The sequence below is a fragment of the Eretmochelys imbricata genome, chromosome 4, assembly GCF_965152235.1.
Source record: "Eretmochelys imbricata isolate rEreImb1 chromosome 4, rEreImb1.hap1, whole genome shotgun sequence".
Taxonomy (NCBI): domain Eukaryota; kingdom Metazoa; phylum Chordata; order Testudines; family Cheloniidae; genus Eretmochelys; species Eretmochelys imbricata.
The window spans coordinates 75,040,466-75,068,350 of NC_135575.1; the positions used below are offsets into that span (position 1 = coordinate 75,040,466).

Here is a 27,885-nt window from a genome sequence, read left to right on the forward strand (position 1 = left end):
CAGAAGAGTTAAACTATATAAGCTATGACACCAGTCTATACTTCCTGCATTTATACTGTGTGATGGCTGTGGTACCATTTTAGACTGTGAAGTAACTGAGGCTCAGATTGAAGCCTTGCGTGAAGTCTAAGCATTAGAAAGGGCTGGAGTTACATTCAGACTTGGTTTAAGTGTGTGCAGCTCTAAATCTGATTCCTGGACTTTACAAGAGCTATTACTACTATCTTTGCACCAGTATCAGAAAGATTTCCTTAGGGTGCCCTGTTAGAAAAACCTACCACATTTGGTGTTCTCTATAAAATAATGTTCTTAACTGCTGCCTCTGAGTATCCCTTCCTTACAGAGCCCTACCTTTCAACAACTGGGCAGTCAAATTGAGGGCTACTCAGTTATAATGTAGGATTTGACCTTGATGGAGGAGACCTGGTGTGTGACCTGTAGTCCAGTGGTGACTGTAAAGCCAGTTCTAACAGTGATGGAAACTGGAGTTTCCCTGGCCAATTTGTTACTACACAAACATTTTCTCTTCTTGTTCTTTTTGTATCTACAATAGTTATAGAACCTTGTAAGTTGGTTTTAAAAGATCTATTATCATCCAGTCCATTTCCCTGCTAATGCTTGATTGCTCTGTACAGGATGTTTGTCAGTGCTTTTTTTTAAAAAAAAAAAAAAAAAGTCTTGTTTTAAATGTCCCAAGTAATGGGGCTTTCACTAATGGATTAGTTGGAAATGAATCAGGATAACAGGTTGCCCACAATTTTCCCTGCTCTTCAAACATTTGCTAAAAGAAATCTATATTTATTTTAGCTATATATTATTTGTCTAGCTAAATCACAAAAAAGATTATATCTTCTGCAAATACTACTGAATTTATATAGCAGTCTAGCATTGCATTGTGCTCCTACACAGGAACACACATTGAGCTTTGAGGTTTAATAAGCTACAATAATTTTGTAGTATGGTTTCTTAATTATTGTTTACGGTTCCCAGCATTCCTTGCAGAGATTTCACTATGGATGTGCTGTAGATATTCCACTACATATAGGGCAGTTATGATGCAGTATAAGAAAAGGAGTACTTGTGGCACCTTAGAGACTAACATATTTATTTGAGCATAAGCTTTCGTGAGCTACAGCTCACTTCATCGGATGCCGATGATGCAGTATGTAGGTGCTATTCTTGTCATTTCTTAGACTGACATGCTTCATTTCAGTTAATTTTCATAGTAGCCTGTGCCAGAGCTACCCAGCATGCCAGAAAATTATTGCAAACTCCTCTTCATCATTATCTGGTCTTCAAGGGCCAGATCCATAGCATAACTCTGCTGACTTTACTTTGCTACATTAGCTTCTACCATCTAAAAAGACATGTAGACTAACAAACTTGACTTAACTATGTAGATAGAATTGCGCTGTGTGTGTGTGTATGTACACTAGAGAGAGAGAGCAAGTATTTGTGTGTGTGTGTACCACACACACCATCTGAAGGTCTAGTCCCAACTTCCCAAGATCTTTAGGTTTAGAATCAGAATCTCTATATTCTGAATTTTAGGTCTATGGTAGTCACTGTCACAGTGTCTGAGCAATTAAAGTTTGTAAGCAGTGCTGTAGTAATCTGCTAGTTTTCCATAAGTCTCTCAAGGCTTCCCAAAATGGCTTTGGGGACCTCAGTCAATCACTATGGATTCCCCCCATCACAATCCAATTATTAATCAGAGATGAAGGATTATTCCCTTAAACCAGTATTTATAGATCTTGCTCACAGCAAACTAGCTGACAGGTGTCTCCACCCAGGTGGGTTTTGATGAGTAGCAGTGGCCAATTGACCTGTGAATGTCCAGTGTTGAACATGAAACAAAGCTTGCTTTGAAATTAACATTCTACTTCATATGCATACACAAGTAATCCAGTTACAGTAATATATATATAATGTAATTGCTGGCCATTCATTACAATAGGGATGGATAAGTGGAAACAATTCAAGTATCCTTCATTAGTATTCATGAAGTTCTGCACCCTAAGTAAATTCTCATTCTCACACTAATGTACCTTTTGATCTAGGGTTATTTATTATCGGACGTGCATAATAGCAAATAAACAAGAGGACATAGCCAAGCTTCACACTACAGTTATATCTTACAAGTGAATCCGTTTGAACACACCATGACCTTTTAATGTTCCTTTGATGTCTATTACCATGTGAGTGAATTAGTCTGCTCGCAACCTCTGAGACAGCATCACAGTCACATTTAAAAAGTGACAGTTACCAATAAATAATGTAGCAATTATATCTCTGCCACTGTGTTATTTCCCTACACTTAGAATAGGAGATAGCTGTGGTATCTGCACTGGTAAATTTTTACTTTCTAATGGCAACCGCTGTTTAAGATTTTGTTTTGCCATCGGAACGTTTTGTTATCAGTTACTGTATATTATTATAGGGAATGACAAATTCACATCTGAATTCTAAAAATCAGACACTTGTTATCATTATTTAAGTGAAGGAACAAAATAAGGTAATGGAAACCTTTCAGAAATACCTCAGGATCCTGAAGTTAAAACTCTGAGGTATTCTTATACAAAGATCAAAATATGGATTCTCTCTCTCTCTCTAACATATAATATTGGTAAGACACATTTTCCTGGGTTCTTAATATATAACAAATGAGCTATGCAAGTGTAGAGAGATGTCCCTATGCCTGGCTTTCATTTTATTTTTATTATCATGGAGATGGGAATTGTTTGTTTGGGGTTTTTGGGTTGTTTTTTTCCTTTTGATTCACTAGGAATGAGAAAACAATTCCCCTTTTTGTGGAGTGATAAAAAGGAAGGTTCATTTCCTTTGGTTTCCACAGCAGTGCCTGCCCATCTTTACAACAACATCAAATTAAAAGCAGACACTACTATGGGACAACAAAGTGCTCAATCTCATCAGCTTTCAGCTCCTTCATCCTTCACTGTGAAGTGGATTCCAGTGTTTTTCTGTCAATTCCATTTTTGACAAACTGCTTTCACAGCTTTTACAAGAAAATGTCATTGTGCTTCTGGTGCAGGCAAGGAGGAATCTAATTTCATTATAGTTAACTGCCTGCCTCCCTGTTACCCTCCATAATAGGGTATGCCTGCTTTCCCATTACCTTCCATTATAGTGTAACATAGTATATTATAAAGCTTTAATAAATAGCAAGGATGAGGCTAAGAGTACATTTCAGGAGCCCAAATTACATTTGGCCACATATCCGCCTCTTCAGTTCATGGTGTTTGCTGGCTTTTCACAATCTAATTACAGCATTCTCTGGAAATTGCTGTCCACTGGTAACTGGATGACCTGCTTTATGTAGCACAGACGTGAAGCTACGTAGGCTTTGGTCTTCATCCTCGCCACCATGTAATTGCTGTAGACTCCCATATTAATCCCCAAAGACTAGAGTAAATGAAATATTAAAATTACCTTTTATGCCCATTCCTGAAGCCTGGCTTAGGGCAGTAGGGGGGAGTGTGCGTGCAGTTGCTGACAGTACTATGGATAGGTTGATCAAAGGAATAATATTCATCCACATCCTCTGCTCCATGGCAGATCACAGGCCATATCATTAACGGTGTGTCTCATCTGCTTAGCAAAGTGTAAGGCCCCGTCTGCTTGAATCAGTATCACTGTGTGCATGTTCAAGGGAGCCTGAAGAAAAAGCTGATTCCATCCAAATGTGTGCCCAGCAGCAGCATTTGAAAGGATTTCTCTAAAGAAAAGGAGCGGCGTATTGTAACTGTGTGGCTTCTTTTTAAAAATCTCCATTATTCAAGATGATCTTGTGCGAGGGAATAAAACCCTTGTCATCGTTCTGCTTTGGTCAACTAAGTATAGACTTGACACATTTGCACCCTATAATATTCACTGTCATACATATAAAGCCTTGGTTTGCAATGAGACGCTAGGTCTGAAAACTGGGGAGGAGGAGAGTTTGGCGTGGGGAAAGTGTTTCTATTTCATTGAGTATTTGAGTTTTGTCATTCAAATCTCTCTGTCTTTCAGAGAATTTCTTCTAATAGGGTTTCTAGGTTGGACGGTACTCTGAAAAATAACAGGACCAAATTCTTCGTTTCACTGCGTCTCCTTTACAGTGGCTTTAACTGCCCTAAAGGATCCTTCAAGCTATCTTAAACAACATTCTGGGAATAGGTCCAGTACTGGTGTCATGTAGATCTAGCTTAGGCAGCCTTATGCTGGCCTATCTGCAGCACAGGGAATATGCCAGGAGTAGGAGGGGGCATGGCTGGATCTCTTTGTGCTCAATCTCTTTTGGTCTATGAAGCAGCAAGGTGGGACAGAGTGTGGCTGGAGCATTTTAAGCTCATAGTCTTTTGATCTATAGAGAAGCCCATTGACAGATGTGGGGAGCAGACATGCCTGCCCCGGAGCAGCCTAGAATTCTGGGGGTGAAACGTCACATTTACATACAGATGTAAAGTCACTTTTTTGGGCTGTTCCCCTTGTGCTGCACCTCCCTGAGAGGCATAGCTCAGAATCTGGTCCATGTATTTATCTGAAGGATAAATTCATAACATATTACATTTGTAATATTAGCATTTTTAAAGGAGTAAACTAATTAAGAATGACTCAGTAATAAACTCTCTATGCTGATTGAACCTGTTATAATAATTTATCTTCAAACATTTTAGGGGAGCGAAGGAGAACACTACTAAGTATGGAGTCCTTGGGAGTTGAGAAAAGTCATATGAAGCTAGCCCACACCTAAAGCATACTCATGGATCAGAAGTAGATCATCTGTACATACAGCCATCTTTAACAGAGAATCTCAAAATGTTTGTTTGCTTTGCTTATGAAACTACTGAGAACACAAACAAAGCAAAAGTAGGCCTTGGACAAGGAAGATAGTTCTCTGATTTATTCATTTACTGTCTACAAAGAGGGTACATATTGTGAACGGATATTAATTCTGTTGCCCTACTATCCCTGTATATTCTTAGTGCATTTGCTTGAATATATTGACGGAATATATTGAACTATCGTTATTCCTTAGGACTGGTAAGGTGGTGTTAGTTACTGTACAACCTTGGCCCATGCCGCTTGCCGCAGCCCCCATTGGCCTGCAGTGGTGAACCACAGCCAGTGGGAGCCGCGATCGGCCGAACTGCGGACGCAGCAGGTAAGCAAACCGGCCCGGCCCGCCAGGGAATTTCCCTGAACAAGCAGCGTCCAAGTTTGGGAAACACTGACCTAGATGATATATAGCTGGCCTTGCTTTTCATTTGAAGGTAGAAGTTTAATCTCTATTAAGATGTCAGTTTGGCGTAAAGTACCACTTGTTATAGCTATAGACTCCCTTGTTAGCTAGAACAGCTTTATTCCTGTTAAAAAAAACAAGATTTATTCTAAGGCAGAACATTGGCCTAGCTTTAAAATTCCAGCTCAATGTACCCCTCAGGGAATAGAGAAGAGACTTGTAGTTGCACCATGACCCTCATTTGTGCCTCCTATTGACCTATGGAGTCCCCTTTCATAATGTAAATAATTGGATTTTTACATGAACAAAGAAGGGCAACTTGCCAGGCTTCTGAGATTCTGTGGCTATGAAGAATGCCTACCCAGAATCTCTCTGCTGCCTTTTTGACCTTGAGTCAGCTTTTAAAGCAAAATCTAACATAGTTTTTCCTTCTGACAAGATGAGGAAGATTGTATCTTTTTCAAAAAGAGCTGTTTAGTTTCAGACATGCCTCACACTGAACCCTTTCAAAAAGAGGCCTAAATGTAGGTTCTCGGTTTTGGACAGTGTGCAATATTTTGCCTCAGATGGAATTTTCTTTAATTTTCAAAGCTGATTATTTTCACAGAGAACAACCCTGACAAATGACTTCCATTGATTAAAAAGTGGTGGGTGAAATTCTGTGGCCTGCGTTGTGCAGGTGGTCAGACTACATGATCATAATGGTCCCTTCTGACCTAAATATCTATGAATATATGAAAAAAAATGTATTTTAAATTAAGAAGAGCCAGGATCCAAGTCCAGTTTTCACTTAAAAAAAATGCTCCATACTTTGTATTTAGATTTCTTGTTGTGGTTCAACTGCAAGGTATGATTTTGTCAGGTATCTTTTATGCTAACTGAAAGTATAACTTAAAAGTTTATCCACTGTGGGCTCCATGCTAGGAAAAATATACAAAGAAGCCTTGTTTAAAACAAGACTTTAAAATATTTATAACTCACACCTCAAGGACTTTCTTCTTTTCTTTACACACTCTGCTTTTGGTGGAGCAGGAGGATGGACTGACATTCATGTTAGATCAGTTAGAGTTTTTTGAGTTATTGCTTTTACAGTTCCTTAAAAATACTAATATACACACGTGCATATGAATACATATATTTAAGCTTGCTTTTTCATTGCTTTTACTGTGTGTGTGTGTGTGTGTATCATATATACATGTCTACATGAGTTATATATGTATAATTAGATTTTCATTAAATTCTAATTAAAGAAACGTAAGCTTGACTTTTATACATTGCAGCAGTGTTCTATTGAATATAAATGATAGGTTAGGTAAGAGAATTCCTAGTTTCTTAGTGTTTATAATACCAAAGTATTTATTGAAATGCCAAAGTGACCACAATGTTATTTAATGTTTACTTTAAAATGTACTTGTTTGATATAACAGCTCACAAAGCTATCATGGATTAAATTAATTGATGTTTATAAAGTACTTTAATAGTCTTAGATGAAAGTCACTGTATAAATGCAGAGTTTTATCATGTTTATTCAGTTCTGTTCCTAGTGGGCAAGTTTATGCCACAACTGGCACCAATATGAACTCTTGTTGGCAGTCTTAGTAGAGACGCAATCGATTATATGGGTATGGAAACTGAGCTACCTTCCCACTCTTAGTGGTGTATCTTCCAGGTCAAGTCTGAGGCACAGTGGCAAGGGTACTATAGGAAAGTGTGTGTGGCTGCTGTCTGTCCCCTCCAGATCCTGCTCCTAGAGGTATCCAGTCTTAAAGGCTATTATAGCAGCATCTTTTCACAAGTATGAAATTCACCAAAAAAGCATTATTTTATAGTGAGAATTAATGGAACTCAACTATTAAATTGAAGGAGAAGGGAACAATGATGAGGATGCATTGAAGGGTCCAAATTAGAATTAGGCAGTGTTAGGCATGACAGTAACTCCATTGTGGTTGATGGAATAACACGAGTGTAAGATCAGTGTGATGAGAATCAGTCCTTGTGTTTCTTACCTAATTGCATCCATGTACAGAAAGGATGATTTATATTTAATATCAAAATGCTACTTTAGGGATGAATTAAAATACAAATTAATAATTAGAAGGATATTTATCACTATAGGTTTATAGCCATTTTATGGTATGTTAACAGTATTATTTTTATTTAAGCTAAATGAAACATTTTAAAAATTTTAAAAAAATTCAAGGTAACATTCAGCAAAACATAGTTTAGACAATGGTAGCAAAATAAGGTGAGATTTTCTGCTGTGCCTCTTAGAGGGGGCCAGAGCAGACATGAGTATCTTACCCCTGGTATCTTCAGGTATTTAATCTTTTGTGTCTTGCCTCTAGAGGATGGCTTTGAGCTTAAAGCTGTTGATACTGTAGATAGATAGATGTGATGAATTCAACAGAGAGATAAATGGAAATGTTTCCCCTATTAATGAAAAGCAGCATTGAAACATGGCAGCTGTTTAACAGTGACAATACCATTATACAACTTAGGTTAGGCCGTGCAGAATATTAAAGCCCTCTAAAATTACAGAGGGAGTCTAAGTAGATAGAATACAATTACACAAACCAGAAGTACAGAAATTAGAATTTGGTCCAATAAAAAGGGGCTATCACCACTTTCCCCCCTGCTCCCCCTCCGCCACTCCCCATCCCACCTCACACACACTTGCTCGTGTGAAAATTGCTATGGGACCTTACGTCCCCTCAAGTGATCAGGAACTCAGTTTTACTCATCCAGAAGATGAGAAAGGAGGGCAGGAAATGTACTGTGTCTATTGCTTTGACTGTACATAGTGTGTTACTTATGGGTGTCAGAAAACACTGACTTGGTGAGTTGATGTGCAGCCACTTATGGAGTGGGACTGGGTGGTGCTGGCAGCACCAGTTTCCCATGGCTATGATGTAGCTGTGTGTCATGCAGAATGGACTTCCATCTCATCCCTTGCATGTCATCTTCCCTCATCAAGAGTCAGTATGGGAGGTTTTAGGCTGCTTAAATCCCTCAAAATTGCATCTTCCAATCTCATTTATGTGACTTGGCAGGACACTGAACTTATGGCAGCTTCTTACCTTGCACAGTTGACATGCTTCGTGACAGTCTATTAACTTCTAGTAGAATTCTTTGAGGTTATTGTTTCCAAAATACAGTCAGAAGATATAACAGACACTGACACCATTTATGCTTTGACTTTCAGAATATATTTGTTATGTTCCACCCTGGAACTTATTGTTGTGAAATGAACAAAGTCATGAAATAAGAGGAAAGAGAGTTCATTGGACTGAAAATTTGCTACAGGTTGAAACATAGGGCATACTCTTGAAATGGAATTGATGTTACAGCTGCAGCTTTAAAAAAAATGCATTTACCCAAATTATTGAGATGACGGTATGAGAGGGAAGGTTGCAAGATGGTCAGACTGAGTGGAGCCATAAATAATGAAAGACACTAGAGTGTTACAGAAACTGTTAGATAATATAAAAATTTATTGTTACATTTTTTAAATCATGTTACATTATTATCATATTTCCACCATCTATAATGACAAATTGTAAGTTTATAGAAGTCAGATCTCTCCTTTATAGATTGCATCCTGAAAACTCTGTTCAGTGATGTCACAATTCAAAGTGTGACATGAGAATTTCTCCCATAGTGACAAATGGTCACTGGCGGCAGATATGGTATCCATGAATGAAACAGCCAGGAAAAATAAATGGGGCCCTGACCCTGCAAAAGTGTGTGGATCCTCATTAGGGCCTCAATTCAGCAAGCACATGCTTAAACTTGAGATCCCAGTGCAGAATTGAGACCTTAAGCAGCAGAATTCTGGGTAGTCAATTTGGGTTTACTAGGCCTAAGTTAAAATGTAAGTCTTAGTTATGTCTGGTGATGGGATATATTAATGCAATAGCTAGAGACACACAGAGTCAGGTCACTGATCAGAAAAGAGTTCCTGTTTGAACACTAGAATTTGCCTCATTAGCGATGGAAGGGGTAGGGATAAAATAATGAAGACTATATGATTGTTTCATGGGCTTTATACAAAATATAAATTGTTTTAAAGTTAGTCTAAGTTTGACAGTGGCTCTAAAATACTTTCACTAATAAATTACTCATACTGTTAATGCAAAAATAGGGAGAGAATGGGAGAATGAACATTAAAGCAACAATGAAAGATTCATGGTGAGGATATAAGAATTACTGTACAAAAGTCTCTGATGGTAGTGAGAACCAAATTAAATCAGCAAACTTAGTGAGCAGAATTTTTTTGTATAAAAATATGATAAAAAAACAAACAAAAACAAATGAGATCTTAGGCTCTGGTTAGACCTAAGTAGAACTTAGATGTCTGGTACTGGTGAATCTCTCTCAGGAAAAAAATAAGTGCTCTAAATGAATGCAATGTGATACAATTATAAACCTCCCAGGCTTCAGAAAGAGGCCTGGAAAGAAGGTTAACCACTTCATTGCTAATCTTGGACTCCAGCATCTGTGCTACATGGCATGTGGTATTATATTAATGCCCTATGTTCCATTCTAATCACAATGAAACATCATTTTTTACATTTTTGCATTTACTTAATGCATAGAGTGATGCCAGAGGCAGATTTTTGTCTGATGTACGTAAGACCTTAGTAAATAATTCTGGTCTTTTCCATGAAGAAGAATCATCATAGTTTCTTCTTACATTAATGCATAATTAGGAGGAATATTATTAATCATAATACAAGTCATCTTGCATTTATAAGATACTCTTCTGCAGGCAAGGAAAGGTGATGCACCATTACGAGAGCAGGCACATGTAGAGAACAGGTCATCCCACTCCTGCTCCCCAGAGCAGAGGTCAACAGAGATACACTTTGGTGTGCTAAAGTGGCTCCACCAAGAGAAGAGAGAGCCACAATGTGCACCTGTCTATCTCTGCAGAGTTAGAAGAGAAGGAGCAATGTTTTTCAAAGTATGGGAGACTTCTGGGTTCCCCAGAATCCCCCAGGTCTGGAAGATTCTTCTATAAGCTTTTAAAATTATTACTGTCCATGCTAGGAAAGCAGTCAGGGATCTCTCCCTTTATTAGCCATAAGTCATTGCTTCCTACTCCTCCACCAAATGGGCATATCATGAATCCTCGGGCTCCAGATCCTTCTCCTTATATTGGAGTAGGGCAAGGATTGCAAAGTCCAAATGCAAATCATATTTCAGCCACAAGAGGTACCAAGACTGTCTCCCATTTCTCTTCAACCATGAAAAAAAACAAGACATCCAAATATTCTAAAAGGCCAAAATCAAAGAGAAAAGCACAGGACTGGTCATTTCTCCACACTTCAGACCAGTCTTACTCACTCACTATCTCCTACCATTAAGGGGCAGAACTTTTTTAGGACTTGAATGTGGCTAGTTGGACACAGACTCTGATGCAGATTCAGAGAAAAACCTTTATGTGTGTAATGGTCTGGTTCTTAGAGCTGATGGACCAAATTCTGCTGGATGAAGTATTCAAATGTGAGGTTAGGTAACTGGAATTTGTCTCAAAAAAGATGGGATAAGAAAATATTACTGTGACAGGATCCCTGGGGTGCAACCTGGGACCATGGCGCCCCCTTATCTCTCCAGCCTGGGCTGTCTCTCACAATGCTTTGCTAGTGACAAGCAGCAAACCCCTCCAGGCCCTGTTATCACTCAGCACAATAGCATGTGGAGCCCCACACCCAGCAAAAAAATCCATGAATTCTCCCTGAGCCACTCATGAATCACGCAGAAAAAGGCACCAGCCAAATCCCCCCAGCTCCCAGCCTTCTACCTCAGAAATATACCATGCTCAAGACCCTTTCTTGAACAATGCAAGTTCACCACTTCATCAATGGAAAGTGGATATACACCAGCCTTTGTAAACCTGAGCAGATTTGCCAAAAACTTCAGGCAAACTCACTGGTAAAGATAAACAGTAAAACAAGTGTAATGATTACAAAGGAAAGATTTTAAGTGATTCTAAGTGATAGGCAAAAAGTCAGAGTGGTTACCAGCAGAAAAGAAAATATAAGCACGCAGTCTAAACCTTAACCCTTATCACACTAGACAGTATTAAGATGGAGCAATGTTCCCACCCTACTGGATCTTACAGTCCTTAATATACAGGCTTGTCTCTTAAACTTGGGCCAGTCTCCTCTGTTGGAGCCTTCAGTCTTCCGAGCATTCTTGTTGCTTGCAGCTTAGGTCAGGGGAGGAGAAAAGGCCAAGCATATGCCCACTGTGTTCTGTTTTTTACCCTTAGTCTATGTCAGGGGTGGGCAATAATTTTTGAGGGGGGACCACTCCACAAATTTTGGTAAGTAGTCACGGGCCGCACATTTCTACTATATTAATGGAGGGGGTGTAGGGTCTGGGAGGGAGTTTGAGTACAGAAGGGAGCTCAGGGCTGGTGCAGGAGAGGGTGAGGGGTACAGGCGGCTCCCAGCCAGCGGCACAGCAAGGCTCAGGCAGGCTGCCTGCTTGCCATAGCCCCATGCTGCTCCTGGAAGCAGCTGCGGCCTGCTGGCACATCTCTGCGCACCCCTTGTGGGGAAAGAGGGGCAGAGGGTCGCCATGCACTGCCAGCACCCGCAAGCACCACCGCCATGGCTCCCATTGGCCAGTTTCTGGCCAATGGGAGCTGTGAGGATGGTGCTGGGAGTGGGGGCAGAAGTGTGGAGCCGCCTCCCTCTCCCTGCCATTGACGCACGGAGACATGCCAGCAGCAACTGGCCGCAGCCACTCTGGGTGCTGCATGGGGCCACAGCTGGCAGGCAGCCTGCCTGAATGCCCCACTATGCCGGGGGACTTTTAGCAGCCCGGACTCAGAGATCACAAGGGGGCAGAGGAGTCCAGACAGAAATATTAGTCATGGCAGGCAGACAAATTTTAGATGGGCTGGATTCTGCCTGCGGGCCATATTTTGCCCACCCCTGGTCTATATGCTTGGAGAACACAAGTCCAGGCATGTCTGGTGAGCATTGCTGAATTACTGGGCAAGGTTGTGCAATTCCCCTAGCGTGGCCTTGTGCAAGTGAGTCATTGAATTGTAACTCCCTTGCTGGACAATGGCAGTTGACGATTGTTCGACACCAGCCTGAGGGTTGGTTATCCTCCTGTCTTTGGGGGGCTAGTCTCTGGGCACTTCCCATATTTTAGTGACAATCATACAACACAATTCTCATAACTTCATATGCATTCAGCATCTTGCTCCCCTGGGGTGTAGTGTATCACAATTACTCCCAGAAGAGATGGGAGACAAAAGCAAGCCTAATGCATGATGTTAGGGATGTCCTGCAGAGATGCCTGTATAACTAGATTAGTTAGCACACTAAGCTATCAGTCTATATAGATGTTTATACCAAACCCATCACCACATATGAAACTGTCCAACCAGGGGTCATGATTGGAAACAGTAAGAGAAACCATACCAATTGGCTTCAGCTCCATGAATTACAGTTGAACAGAAAAAAATTGTCCAGACTATCACTTCAGCCCTCTAATGACTGAGTGTGCAAGGTTGCTGTTCCAGTCTCTTTCTTAGTAGTTTGCCTAATTATAATAAATGTTGTGAATTTTAATGAACCAGCATCTACGAAATAAGCAAGTTTTATCCTATGTTATAGGTGTAAAGTCTGTATATAAGCTTTTGCTGCACAGTATCATTTGTACAGTAAATGCCTGCCAATTGTTTCCCAACGTGAAGTCCCTAATTAGACAAATGAAATCTGATTGGCTTCTTTGAATCGGGGCCTGTGGGGGGCTGCCTTTTTCACTGTGTCCAGAGGAATGGTCATGAAAAACACCTGAATAAAAGCACTAAAGAGCCTGTGTGCCCCCCAGTGATTTCTGAGGCTCCGTTTCACATGCTTGTAAAGATCGAGTTATAAGCTTCCTTCGTGCAAGTTCCACTTTCTAAGTGGACATTGTGTTTTGATTATTTTGAACCTGAAGTCACAAGGGACCTGTTGTAATTAGAATTACTTTTGGTTGGAGTTGAAAATGTATTATAGCAGTGAAAAACCCCAGAGGAAGGTTTCTAATAGGATTTCACTGGATTTATTCATTTGTGGGACAGACAGTCAATATTTGAGGTACAAAAAGTCAATAAAAGTAAAAAGCCCATTTATATTCAGAGTACGTTATAGGCTGTGGCTTTGCCAGCTAACTATTGAATCTTTTTTCAAAAAGAGCTACTAACTACTTTGAAAAACGGGCTGTCTGGGGAAATACCTTACTTTTTATCCTTTAAGAAAGAGGGCTTCCCACTACAACTTCTTATCATTTACAGAATAATTAATACACAATGTAATTTAATCTTAAGAATTAAACACTGCACAAAAACAAACTGTTTAGCGGAAGCAAGAGATAAAACCTCTATCCATCCTGTGTTCATTATCTGTAACGTAGAGGAGAGAATCATTTCCGATTATGCTTTCAGAATACCATGTGTAGGGGGATGCTCTGCCACTGTAAAGCTCTTCCTGCCATGGCATAAGAGGGAGGGAAAGTGCTCTGTGGGGAAGAATGAAGTAAGAGGGGATTATGATGGATCAGAGTTCCACTTCACGTGATGCCATGCTGGGATATGATCTGAGCTCACACATCTAACAGAAGTAAGAGTAAGGCCCCTTCTACTCTAACTTCCACAATGGCTCAGTGGCCAGGGACTGGGAGTCAGTGCTGATTTCCTGTGACTGCCTATGCGCTCAGACACACTGGAAATCAGGATCTCTGCTCCTTGACTAGATGAGTTATAACTCTTACTGTCAGATTTCCAGTACAAATACTCATGTTTGTGAATTTAAAACTCACTTTTCCATGAATGTTCTCTAATATTAACTTAAAACTTTCCTCCTGTAAACTCATTTGCTCTGTCATCTATGGAAAGTGAATACAAAGGAGTGAGAAAACAGTTAATGAAAATTCAGTTAATGTAGTCATGTGAATATTCACCCCCACAAAAATTGAGGTATTCGCCTGAGAGGTAAATTATCAATGTGGGACTAATTTCAAGCAGATGTTTTGCTCCTAACCACTGTCACTGCTCTGCAGCCAGCCCCCTTCACTGTTCTGTTCTCTTTAAGAGAGCAACTGTGAAACTGAAATGAACTAACCTGTTTTGCTCACATATTAATGGGGGGAAGGGATGGGAAGGTTCAAAAGTGCATAACTTCATATGGAATATGGGAATTACATGAAGCACTTTTGCATGTTTCCTGAGTCCTTTTCCTACGAACAAAAAAAATCCTGATTTAGCAAAATATAGCTGAATTGATTAATAATAAAACTTATTTGTAAAAGATGTCTGCCATGTTCTCCCACGCTATATTTTTCTTCATAAAATAGCTCTCAGCTACAGTAGTATCTAAACATCATAGGATAAAGTAGCTCTAGATGATGATTTCTGAGAGATTAGTCATGAAACTTTGATCTAGGATCCACCTTTCTCCAGCAATTTAAAACAACCTGACATCTATCCCCACCCCACCACCCTCCCCCCCCCCACACACAAACATATACTGACAATTGCTAGCAGCCTCATCATTATCTGTCAATTGGCATTGTTGATCTTCTCCATTTTTCAGGCATGACATGATGGTACCTGTCATTTACAATTTGTTTTAATTATTCCTCAGGTCTCCTGTTATGGCTGGAGGTCTGTTTGCTGTGGACCGAAAGTGGTTTTGGGAGCTAGGTGGCTATGATCCAGGCTTAGAAATATGGGGAGGAGAGCAGTATGAAATCTCCTTTAAGGTAAGTCAAGTCACTTCCATTTAATAGTTACTTACTCTGTTTGGTATGACTCTAAAGGTTTGGGGTTTAGTTATCCGAACCCAGATTTGTGATGCGCTTTATTATCGTGTTGCCTTTATTTATACTGCGTATTGCTCCATAGTCAGACCTCGTTCTGTACAATATTCCTCTGTTTTATAAAGGAGTTTCCACTAATTTCAGTGGAAAATGTATGCCATAGATCCCTGAGGCCATACAAAAGTCAAATAATTGCATATTTCAGGCCAGTTTTTCAATATCCCATGATACGTTAATTGCATATTTGCTTTTGTGTATGCCTACCTATGTACACAAGTGTCCTTTGAGTGTGTGCATGCATTTTTTATGTGCTTAAGTTGCTTATTTGCCCAGGTCTAGTTGGCAGCCATATTAATTTCCACAAGCACATCAGGTACCTGTATGCATTAAGTAGGTGTATGCAAATGTACCTAATTTAGAATATGTAATGCATTATGTTCAAATATAAGGTACCCAAGGAATTAAAGACTTTGCCTTTTAGCCTCTTCACCATAATAACTTTCTCTTTGTAGCTAGAGTTTCAAGGAATAGTCAAATGACACATCAACATTACAGTTCACATTTAGCTTCAGGATTTTCCCAGCCTAGTTCTAAACTTCCACAAAGCACAACCCCAATTTACAATGGAAGAAATATAGTACATAAATCATTGACTACATTGTACACCTAGCTACATCTGAGTTTCAATGCTGGAGAGAACAAAGTATTGAATGAAATGCACAGAAGCTAACCTAGCAAGTCTGTACTCCCAACTGCTAGGCTGTTTTTAATGGATGTTCTTAGGAACAGCTAAATGACTTGCATAACTGTGTTGCTATCATGTTAGTTTGAATCAGCTTTATATAAGAGCAAAATAAGACTGGAGGGCAAGAGAAACTCACAAGATAAATGGATGGACGGGTTGTTCGGATACACCAATTCTGCATTCTGTATACTCGTATACTCATAAGATTTTATTTGACCATTTCCCATATTCCTGTTATTTGTCATTGTGAAGAATAAAATTGGAATGCAGCCCATTCCTCTTTGTGTAGAAACCATAGTAACGGCACTGGAAGTTCAGATACTAAATTGACCCAGCCTGTTTTGTTTTAGCGACAGATTTTTTGGAAACAACTATGTCACACTGGGTCCTATTTCAGTCGTATCTCCTCATTCATCTCATTACTGTATATTTACCTTAGGTTCCTTGTCCCTCCTTATTAGCGTTAAAAAAAACATTAAACAGGATTTTGTAGCATTTGACTAGAAGGAATAACAACTTTCTGTTTGTGGATGTTCAACAAAAGCAGAAAGGTCACTGCTTTCCATGGAATAGTGAAAGAGAAAGCAACCGAGAAATACTTTTTGATATATAGGTCATTAAGTGAGGCTATGTCTACACTACTACTGGCTCGACACTCCGGCGATCAATGCACCGGGGGTCAGTTTAGTGGGTCTAGTGAAGACCCGCCAAATCAACTGCAGATCGCTCTCCGGTCAACCCTGGTACTCCACCCCAAATGAGAAGAGTAAGATAAGTCAACTGGAGTCACTCGCCCATCGACCCAGTGCGGTGTAGGCACCACAGTAAGCAGGGGTGAAAGTAAGTCAGGACGCTTACTGGTACAGGGCTGGGGCGGGGCCTCAGGCAGAAGGGGTGGGGGTTGGGGGTCAGCATCCCCCAGCCAGCCCTTCCAGGCTGCCCGGCCCACACTGCCCAGCGTTCCTGTGTTGATTTAAAGGGCCCGGGGCTCCGGACGCCACTGTTGCGATAGCGGCAGCGGCATCCGGAGCCCCGGGCCCTTTTAAATCACCAGCCCCAGGGCAGCTGCTCCCTTTGCCCCCCACCCCCGCCAATCAGCGGGGGGGGCGGGAGCAAAAGGGGCAGGGACATTAAAGCTCTGCAGGGTCCTTTGCCGCAACAGCATTTTAATGTTGCTGCCACGGCAAAGGACAGTCCTCCCCCACCCCACCCCACCCCACCCCACCCCCGGGCCACCCCCTGGCCACCTACCAGCAGGGCCACCTACTGGGGAGACTGCCGTGCCGGCGCTTTAATGTGGGCTGGGTATGGGCCGGTGCGGTTCTTACTGGTACGCCATACTGGCCCGTACCAGCTCACTTTCACCCCTGACAGTAAGTTAACTTAAGCTACATCAACTCCAGCTACATTATTCATGTAGCTTGAGTTGTGTAACTTAGATCAACTTACCGTGGTAGTGTAGACATAGCCTGACACTATTGGTACTCATGATTGGGAACATTGGAAAATAAGCCCCAATTAATCTTGAAAGCAAAAATCAGCCTTGGAGTTGGTCAGTTTTTGAGCATTATTGGATAATTTATTACAACACCAATGCGCTATGGGCAGGAATAAATAGGAATTCTACAAAATAAACCTCAAACATTCCAACAAGTGAAAATAAAAATTCTAAAACTACTTGATATACTAAATTTGATTTGCTGTGCCTCTATTACATCTATGATCTTGCGGTTATGGTTTCCTCACAGCTAAGCATTGTCAAGCCCAGTCGGCATGTGGACAAAACATTTGCATATTGCAATGATGTATGTGTTTGGTACTGAACCTGTCTCATTCACAAAGACTTCAGCACAAAGACGTTTTGTAGGATCAGGAATATTTTTCCCTAGAAGTCAGTATTGAACTAATAGCTGCGAAACATGATGTTACAGGGAGTGATGTGTCCCACAGATGCCAACTGTTGCATGAGATTTAAGCCTGACATTCTGACAATTTGTGACTGTCAAAAGTTCTGTGGGATCTTTAATGAGAGTACAGATAATATCCTGGCCAAATGCCAGTTTGAGTAATTATATTTAGCCTACCTACAGTTTCCCCTGAAGTGTCAACTAGATACAGCATTCTTTGCACTTCCTGTCCCACATGGCTCTGTAATATTGCTGTGTGTTGTTAAACTGTCAGGTTTCACCTCAGACTTGACTGCATGTCAGTTAAAGGTCACAAAGTTGAAGATATGGAGTCAAATTTGAATTTTCCCATAGTTTGGGGTGTTCAGATCTGGAGGTTTGGTTCAGGCCCATCTCTAATTTCAGTGACAGATGAAGTGACCCCTATGTATTATTTATAAATCAGTTTGAATAAGGCTTTGTAATCACTCAGATTTTTTAAAGTTTGCCTGACACTTGTTTCTCGGTTTGCAGGAGGCAACGTGGTTCCCTTTTGTTAGTGTCAGTCTCCATGTAATATCATCAGAGATGGCAGAAGTTATCACAGCTCTGATATCGTGTTGATTAACTGAAATTTCAGAATCAGAGTATACCAGCATAATGGGTGGCTCCTGGGGGAGAGGGAACCATGCCTTGTGTCTTATACATATTAAGTCTTCAGAAAACAGTCTCCAGATTAATTTTTTTAATAAAAAATAATATATTTTGTTTTTCTGACAGTGTAACCCCAAGATCATTTTTTAATTAAAAAGATAGAGACTCCTGCTGATACTCTTCATCATGTGATAATATTTTTCAAGCTAGTGAATGGCTGGAACTGGACAGATTAACAATGCCTTTTTTCAGTAACCAGTAGGAAAGTGCTGTATTACACTGTGAATACACTAAGAAACTGCACCATCTACTCAGGACACTCCCTACACTAACACAGGAACAAATCAACATACCTTTAGAGCCCCGACCGCGGTTATTCTGTCTACTACCCAAGATCCACAAACCTGGAAATCTCGGGACTCCCCATCATCTCGGGCATTGGTACTCTCACTGAAGGACTGTCCGGATATGTGGACTCTCTACTCAGACTCTACGCCACCAGAACTCCCAGCTATCTCTGTGATGCCACTGATTTCCTGAGAAAACTACAATGCACTGGTGATCTTCCAGAACACACCATCCTAGCCACCATGGATGTAGAGGCTCTCTACACAAACATCCCACACACTGATGGAATACAAGCTGTGAGGAACAGTATCCCTGATGATGCCACAGCACAACTGATTGCTGAGTTCTGTGACTTTATCCTCACACACAATTATTTCAAATTTGATGACAATATATATCTCCAGACCAGTGGTACCGCTATGAGTACCTGCATGGCCCCACAATATGCCAACATTTTTATGGCTGACCTTGAACAATGCTTCCTCAGCTCTTGTCCACTCACGCCCCTTCTCTACCTATGCTACACTGATGGCATCTTCATCATCTGGACCCATGGGAAGGAAACCCTGGAAGAATTCCAGCCCACCATCAACCTCAGCCTAGACCAATCTACACGGGAGGACCACTTCCTGGATACCATGGTGCAAATAAGTGACAGTCGCGTTAACACCACCCTATACCGAAAACCCACCAACTGCTGTGACTACCTTCATGCCTCCAGCTTCCATCCCGGACACACCACACGATCCATTGTCTACAGCCAAGCACTGAGGTACAACTGCATTTGCTCCAACCCCTCAGATAGAGACCAACACCTACAAGATCTTCACCAAACATTCTCAAAACTACAAAAAGAAAAAGGAGTACTAGTGGCACCTAAGAGACTAACCAATTTCTTTTTGCGAATACAGACTAACATGGCTGCCACTCTGAAACCTCTCAAAACTAAGATACCCTCAAGAGGAAATAAGGAAACAGGTCAACAGAGCCAGACGTGTACCCAGAAGCCTCCTGCTGCGAGACAAGCCCAAGAAAGAAACCAACAGAACTCCACTGGCCATCACATACAGTCCTCAGCTAAAACCTCTCCAACGCATCATCAGTGATCTACAACCCATCCTGGACAATGATCCCTCACGTTCACAGGCCTTGGGAGGCAGGCCAGTCCCCACCCACAGACAACCTGAAGCATATTCTCACCAGCAACTACACACCACACCATAGTAACTCTAACTCAGGAACCAATCCATGCAACAAACCTCGATGCCAACTCTGCCCACATATCTACACCAGCGGCACCATCACAGGACCTAACCAGATCAGCCACACCATCACTGGCTCATTCACCTGTACGTCCACCAATGTAATCTATGCCATCATATGCCAGCAATGCCCCTCTGCTATGTACATCGGCCAAACTGGACAGTCCCTACGTAAAAGGATAAATGGACACAAATCTGATATTCGGAATGGCAATATACAAAAACCTGTAGGAGAACACTTCAACCTCCCTGGACACACAATAGCAGATTTAAAGGTAGCCTCCTGCAGCAAAAAAACTTCAGGACCAGACTTCAACAAGAAACTGCTGGGCTTCAGTTCATTTGAAAATTTGACACCATCAGCTCAGGATAAAACAAAGACTGTGAATGGCTAGCCAACTACAAAAGCAGTTTCTCCTTCCTTGGCGTTCACACCTCAACTGCTAGAAGAGGGCCTCATCCTCCCTGATTGAACTAACCTCGTTATCCCTAGCCTGATTCTTGCTTGCATATTTATACCTGCCTCTGGAAATTTCCACTACATGCATCTGACGAAGTGGGTGTTCACCCACGAAAGCTTATGCGCCAATATGTCTGTTAATCTATAAGGTGCCACAGGACTCTTTGCCGCTTTTACAGATCCAGACTAACAGGGCTACCCTTCTGATACTTAATAATCTCATTTTATAGATGATAAACCGTAGACACAGTGTAATTAAATGATACCGTAAAGGGAACTGAGTTGGTGATAGATCCGCTATTTGAATTCTGGAGTTTCTGGTTCCCAAGGCTGCACTCAGTACACTATATCATGCTGTCTCACTTTCCTTTCCCCTGTTTTACTGTAATGTCTTGCCATTCAGAAGCCGTATATATTCTAGGGAATTTTTGCAATAACTTCCCAACATAATTAATACTGGTTCAGCTCCAGAAGCAAATTGGGAGCTCTTGTGAACACTGGTCATTGGCTGCTGTTGCTGTTTTAAGAACTGTTCTCTCACCCTTCTGAAAGATCTAAGTGACATTGGGTGAATTTTGGCTCCTGTTGAAGCAAATTGCAAAACTCCCACTAATTTTAATGAGGCCAGGCTTTCAACCCTAGTGTTTAAAATGCTTGTGGCCGCCAGGGGCCATTTACAGCAGAGATCCCAGTTCTGGTACCCCTGAAATAATGTTAGGAATATTCAGAGGATTTTTTTTTTCAAAGTTTCCTTAGTTAGTGTAGATAGAGCTAGGAATGGGCTTCCAGGAAGCTGTTCCTCTTACTAGCTGGAAGAGGCCAGAATCAGCCTTGGAAATGTATATGTACAATCCTTTCATCTATTTTTATTTGAAACACATCATAAAACTAACATTTCATGATTATATTTTCTCTATTTTAGAATTATTTATTTAGTTTGTGAGCAAATTTAGTGCACATGAAAGCAAAGAACTAACACCACTGCTTAGACTAAGGTATAGCTCAGACTAGCACTGTGCAAGCATTTCAGTAGGGTCATACAGATCCAGCATTGAATCTCACTGCTGACTCGGTTTCCCTTTCTTGGACTTCTTAAAAATTGCATAAAGACTCTTGTAATCTGGAATCTGCTTTATTAAAACTTCACAATCCAAATGTCAACTGAACTAAAGTCTTTCTCTAACTCTACAATTTCTTGGCCTCGTGCTGACTGTAAAATTCTTTCACAAATCCCAGGTCCTGCTGCCTGGCATTTCCTCAGTCCTCCTCCACTAAGGCTTCTGCCTCTCTTAAGGTTTCTGCCCATCACTGGAAGTAGCTCCAGCAAGATCTCTAGCCCCATCCTTTCCCCTAACCTAGGCTCACCTGCAGGAACTGACTTGCTCTCTGCAGGGCTTTCTCTCTCTGAGCTGTTTCTTAGTCTTTTAAGCCAAGAACCAGGTGGTCTGCAGACTATCTGATCCATGGCATCAAACCCATCACCTGGGAAGCAGCTAATTAGTCACAATTAGTGATACTAATTAGTTAATTTTGGAGAGTTTTCAATGCCTGTGGCTTTACCGCACACAAATGCTGCAAAATATACAAGGAATACTCCTATAATCCACACTGATCAAATAAGACAGCTAGGTTTATGTTGGAACCACAATTGTCCAATAAACCATATGTTCAGAAATTTAACTAGAGGTGGGTCTTTCTACAGAAAAATATTTCAGTGTAATCTGTTCCATGTGAAACTGTCAATTAACCCCTTCATAGCACTCCAGTTAGGTATTTAATAAAAAACAAATTACAAATGCCATGCAAATGTATATTTTCACTACACATGATGCAATAAACAACCTAAAATGCCAGTCTTGCATCTCAACAGTTAAGTTGTTGGGCAAATCTGTAAAATCCCAGTGGCTCCAAGAACTGAAAATGAAGGCAGTTATCTTGATGGGGTTGCTATGGGGTGTACATTTGTGTGAAATGGGTCCTTTGCAGGTGGCAAGGAGCAGAGCAGTGTCCAGCCCTGTGGTGTTTCTAAACCCTGAGCTTTCAAAAATAATGAGTCAGGATCCAAAAATGTATGATATTGGCTTAAAAATAATAAAATTGGGGTCTCTTTATTTGGTTTCCTTGTTCTGAGCCTTCAATGGGTCATGTTTTCCAGCTTCTCGCTACAATAATAGGGGTAGAAACTTCCTTTTATTAACATAAAAGCTCCGTGTCTCTCAAAATCAAAGGACTCCAGGAACTGGGCTTTTAAGAAAAATATTAAGCTTAATGAGATTCATGGTCAGGTCACAAGAGTTGTCTATACTGCATCTTGTTGTTGCAGGTTAGCTCAGGAAAGAGCCACACAGCAGTGGGCACAGCGCTGCTTCTTTATAAGTGAGCTATGCCTGGGCCCTCTCCTCTCAGCAACGTACACAGTAATCACTTCGTTTCCCTCTCCTCCCCCAACTGCAAATCATGTACCTTTAGGCCCACGATTTACTATCTTATTATTATTAAATTTATATTATTAGTTTTCTCTCGCTTTCTTTGTTCCATTTTCATAAAGTAACATGATAACTGCACAAAGCAATAGAAAATACACTGCAAGGAAGAATTCTGGTCGTTTCCTGAATGTTCAAAAGTCTCTCTGGGGTCACTCCACCATACCCTTAGTGGGCATCCATTAACTCCCTGTCCCTCTGTGCTCTTCCAGTCTTGGGCTCCTCCTTGTCCCTTCTCCACGGCACTCTGCAGTTGGAAGGACTGATCTTTTATTTGTACTACCACATCTATCAAACTCATTCTCCCGCATCTTCCAATTCACATCTCCAAGCCCATGAGTCCTTTCCTTTATATTTATTTGTACTGCAGTAGCACCTAGAGATCCCAACCAAAACTCTGGCCCCATTGTGCTAGGCACTGTACTTACACATAGCAGATAGTCCCTGAACTGGATTGCTTACAATCCACATAGACAAAATAAAGAGTGGGAGGTGAGGCACAAAGAAGTTAAGGGACTTGCCCAAGTCTCTCAAAATCTGTGGCAGAGCCAGGAAATGAACCCATATCAACCAAAACCCAGACCAGTGCCTTAACCACCAGACCACTGCATCCTCTCTTTTCAAGCTTGCCTTTATGCCTTTCTCTTTGACCCTCTCAATGAAGTGTTCTGTGATGGAGTACAGATGCATACAGATGTGGTCCCCTCATCTCAAAAAACATATACTGGCATTAGAAAAGGTTCAGAAAAGGGAAACTAAAATGATTAGGGGTTTGGAATGGGTCCCAGATGAGGCGAGATTAGAGGCTAGGACTTTTCAGCTTGGAAAAGAGGAGACTAAGGGGGGGGTATGATAGAGGTATATAAAATCATGAGTGGTGTGGAGAAAGTGAATAAGGAAAAGTTATTTACTTGTTCCCATAATATAAGAACTAGGGGCCACCAAATGAAATTAATGGGCAGCAGGTTTAAAACAAATAAAAGGAAGTTCTTCACACAGCGCACAGTCAACCTGTGGAACTCCTTACCTGAGGAGGTTGTGAAGGCTAGGACTATAACAGGGTTTAAAAGAGAACTGGATAAATTCATGGAGGTTAAGTCCATTAATGGTAAGGAATGGTGTCCCTAGCCTCTGTTTGTCAGAGAGTGGAGATGGATGGGAGGAGAGGGGTCACTTGGCCATTACCTGTTAGGTTCACTCCCTCTGGCGCACCTGGCATTGGCCACTGTGGGCAGACAGGATACTGGACTGGATGGACCTTTGGTCTGACCCAGTATGGCCGCTCTTATGTTCTTAAGGAGCTGATAAACTATAATTTAGTGCAGTGTTTCCCAAATGGTAGAAGCCAACCCACCCATGGATGACAGGAAGGTTTGAGATGGGTTGCCACATCCAGGTCCACATTAACCCATCACTGCGCCCTAGGCAAATACACTTCTACCAGGGTGCAGGGGAGGGTTGAAAGCGAGCCCATCCCACATTCAGCCCTCAGTTGGGTCATAGCACCACTCAGGTTTGGCCTGGCTGGAACACGCTCCCCACCCTGCCTCTCCCCACCAGGGGCTTCCCTCTGCATCAAACTGGATTAGGGTTTCAGTGCCAGAGTAGAGGGTGCATATGTATAATGGCAGATTGCCAAAAAGACACAGTGTTGTTGGTTTCAGTGTGGTCGCCGTGTTAGTCTATATCAGCAAAAAAAAAAAAAAAAAAAGAGGAGGAGTACTTGTGGCCTCTTAGAGACTTACAAATTTATTTGGGCATAAGCTTTCGTGGGCTAAAACCCACTTCATCGGATGCACAAAGTGGAAAATACAGTAGGAAGATATATAGATATATATATATTATACACAGAGAACATGAAAAAAATGGGTTGCCATACCAACTGTAATGAGACTAGTGAATTAAGATGGGCTATTATTAGCAGGAGAAAAAAAAACTTTTATAGTGATAATCAGGATGGCCCATTTCAAACAGTTGACAAGAAGGTATGAGTAACAATAGGGGAAAATTAGCAGGGGGAAATAGTTTTTACTTTGTGTAAGTACCCATCGACTCCCAGTCTTTATTCAAGCCTAATTTAATGGTGTCCAGTTTGCAAATTAATTCCAATTCTGCAGTTTCTCGTTGGAGTCTGTTTTTTCAAGATTTTTTTGTTGGAGAATTGCGACTTTCAGGTCTGAAATTGAGTGACCAGGGAGGTTGAAGTGTTCTCCGACAGGTTTTTGAATGTTATAATTCTTGACGTCTGATTTGTGTCCATTTATTCTTTTGCATAGAGATTGTTTGGTTTGTCGAATGTACATGGCAGAGGGGCATTGCTGGCACATGATGGCATATATCACATTGGTAGATGTGCAGGTGAATGAGCCTCTGATAGTGTGGCTGATGTGAATAGTGATGATGGTGTCCCTTGAATAGATATGTGGACAGAGCTGGCAACGGGCTTTGCTGCAAGGATAGGCTCCTGGGTTAGTGTTTTTGGTGTGTGGTTGCTGGTGAGGATTTGCTTCAGGTTGAGGGGCTGTCTCTCAAGATCTGAGAGAGTGAGGGATCGTCCCTCAGGATAGATTGTAGATCTATAACAGTGTATGGCAACACCCATTTTTTCATGTTGTCTGTGTATATATATCTTCCTACTGTATTTTTCACTGCATGCTTCGGATGAAGTGGCTTTTAGCCCACGAAAGCTTATGCCCAAATAAATTTGTTAGTCTCTAAGGGGCCACAAATACTCATTTTTTTTTCTTTACAATGCTGTTGGTGGGTCAACTTAGTAAAAAGTTTGGGAACCACTGCATCGTAAAATATTCCTGTTCTGAGCTTTCTAAATTAAATTGACTTGTTTTGTTGGGGGGAGGGTTATTTTATCTTGGCTACAGCTCATATTCATTGCTATTATATGAGACATTAGAGATCTTGAGAATTTTATTGCTTGCTAGTTAGGCCAACGGAGGCATCAACATTGTGACAGCATTTGGGAGCTCCACACCAGCAGAATTCCTTTTCTGGTGCACTAGAGGTCTGCAATATTTAACACAGAAGATTTCAAGTTGTTTCTCCAATTTCTGACAGCATTTAGCACAGATGACATAAAAATACGCATTTAAAGACAAGGTTCCCAGAATTGATCTTCCCAAGAAAATATAAAAATTCCTTTAGTCATTCTGAAGCTAAAAGATAAACAGGAACAGCTGCTAAATGTCCTGCAAGCCGGCCTGAGATTCATTCCAATTACGCTACAAAATGCACCTCAGGTGCAGCACAGCACTTTCAAATTAAGTTTTATATCTATCAAATACAAGCCTAACATGCAGTGATATTTCCTCCCAATTATTATTGCCTCAGTGTATCTGATAGCCTTTTTCTAATTCCTTTTCTTTTTTATTGATCTCCTGCAGCATCAAGAAGATGCAATATATGTGTACTTCAACACTTATTACATATGTTACAGTAATAAAGCACCTAGATAGATTTCTGCTTCCTCACATTATGTATGTGCTCTGTAAAAGGGAGCTGACCTTCCACTGAGTTTATCTGCTAGGCTGTCATCTTTTCCAAGGACCAGCCTTAATCCTTTTATTGTCTTCCCATGCCCTAGAAACACTGTCGTAATAAAAATTAATAGTAATTGTAAATGAGTGGTTTCCTCCCGGGCACCACCTTGTGGCCTCAGGGCAGCCCCTCGCCTTACATTCCCTCTTGACTAATTCAAAGGACTCCACTTCAGGCTCCTACTTAACCAGTACTGCTCCTGGGAACCAGTTTATTACAAAAATCTTGTGCAAATAGTCTTCAACAAAAGTCCCAAAACATAGTTCATATCACCCCATGCAAAGGGTCCTTGTTCTCACCGTACCCCAGTGACTTCCATCACAGCTTAGGCTCCTATCTGTCCTTTTCCATCCCTTTGCCAGGCTGACCACTCCAACCCTTCCTTCTAGTGCGCAAGCCTGCCTTTCCCAGTGGGAAGTCTCGCAGCCTCTGTGCTGGGAGCATCCTTACCAGGGGAGCAATCCTCCGTTCCCCTGGCCCTCTCACTGTTTCTCTGGGTCCAGCTCTCCAGCAAGGAGATATCAGCGGGTAAGCCCCTCCTCTGCTCCCCCCTTCATTCAGTCCTCTCTGGCCCTTGTCTCCAGCTCTCCATCTTAGAGCTAGCAGGAACTTCCCTCTGCTGCTCCCCCTAACTTCAGCCCTCTCCAGTCCTGGCTCAGGGACACCAGCTGGCAAACTCCTCTTGCTTCTCTCCTACCTTCAGCCATCTCCCAGGAGCCACCTTCTGTCTCTGGCCACTCTCTTCTCCTATCTGATTCAGTTCTGGTTTGACTCCTGACTGACCTTTTATAGATCCCCCAGGTGCTGCCCCATGCTTTGAATTGGCTGGGATCATCTGGACTGAAACAGGAGAGCTGAGCCCAGTTTCATCTAATGGGCCAGCTACTCTATTACAGTAATAAATAATATTAAACTTACTTGTATAGTGCCATCAGTGTGCTAGGTTATTTGCAGTCAGCTATAGTCCCTACTCCGAAGAGCTTGCAGTTTGACAAGAAGACATACAACCAAAGGATTGTCAGGAAGGGGAATAATGGAACATGAAGGAATGGTGAAGTTAACCACATCTTGTTAGTTTCATTATGTATTTTTGTGTGTTTGTGCACATGTTTTTCAGTAAGTTAGGAGAGTTGAGAGTGGATGGGCAAGGGTTTAAGGGCCTTGATGAGATGTTTTAAGAAAGGGCTTGTAGGAGGAGAACAGTGTAAGCAAGGTGAACTGACTAGCCGCCTCAGAGTGAAAACCTGTCAATTTTAACTATTGTTTTTTCAGACTTTTCTGAGCAGTAATGAAGCTGACAATAATCAAGTCACTTTTTGTTTTCTGCTGTAGCTGGGGAAAAAACAGACACAACAGCCAGCAGGCAGTAGAGAAGATCTGGAAAATGAAAAAGGTTTGGTGAGATGGATTCAGAAATGACAAACAGGG

The 27,885-nt window shown here is 41.4% G+C and overlaps 1 protein-coding gene across 1 annotated transcript in view; it reads left to right on the plus strand.

The window, feature by feature from the left end:
• Positions 1-27,885, plus strand: part of GALNTL6 (polypeptide N-acetylgalactosaminyltransferase like 6) — a 906,144-nt gene that overhangs the window by 812,269 nt on the left and 65,990 nt on the right. Inside the window, exon 7 of the mRNA XM_077814511.1 lies at positions 14,893-15,010. Within this exon, the coding sequence (XP_077670637.1) occupies positions 14,893-15,010 (118 nt within the window). The remainder of the gene's footprint in view (positions 1-14,892; positions 15,011-27,885) is intronic.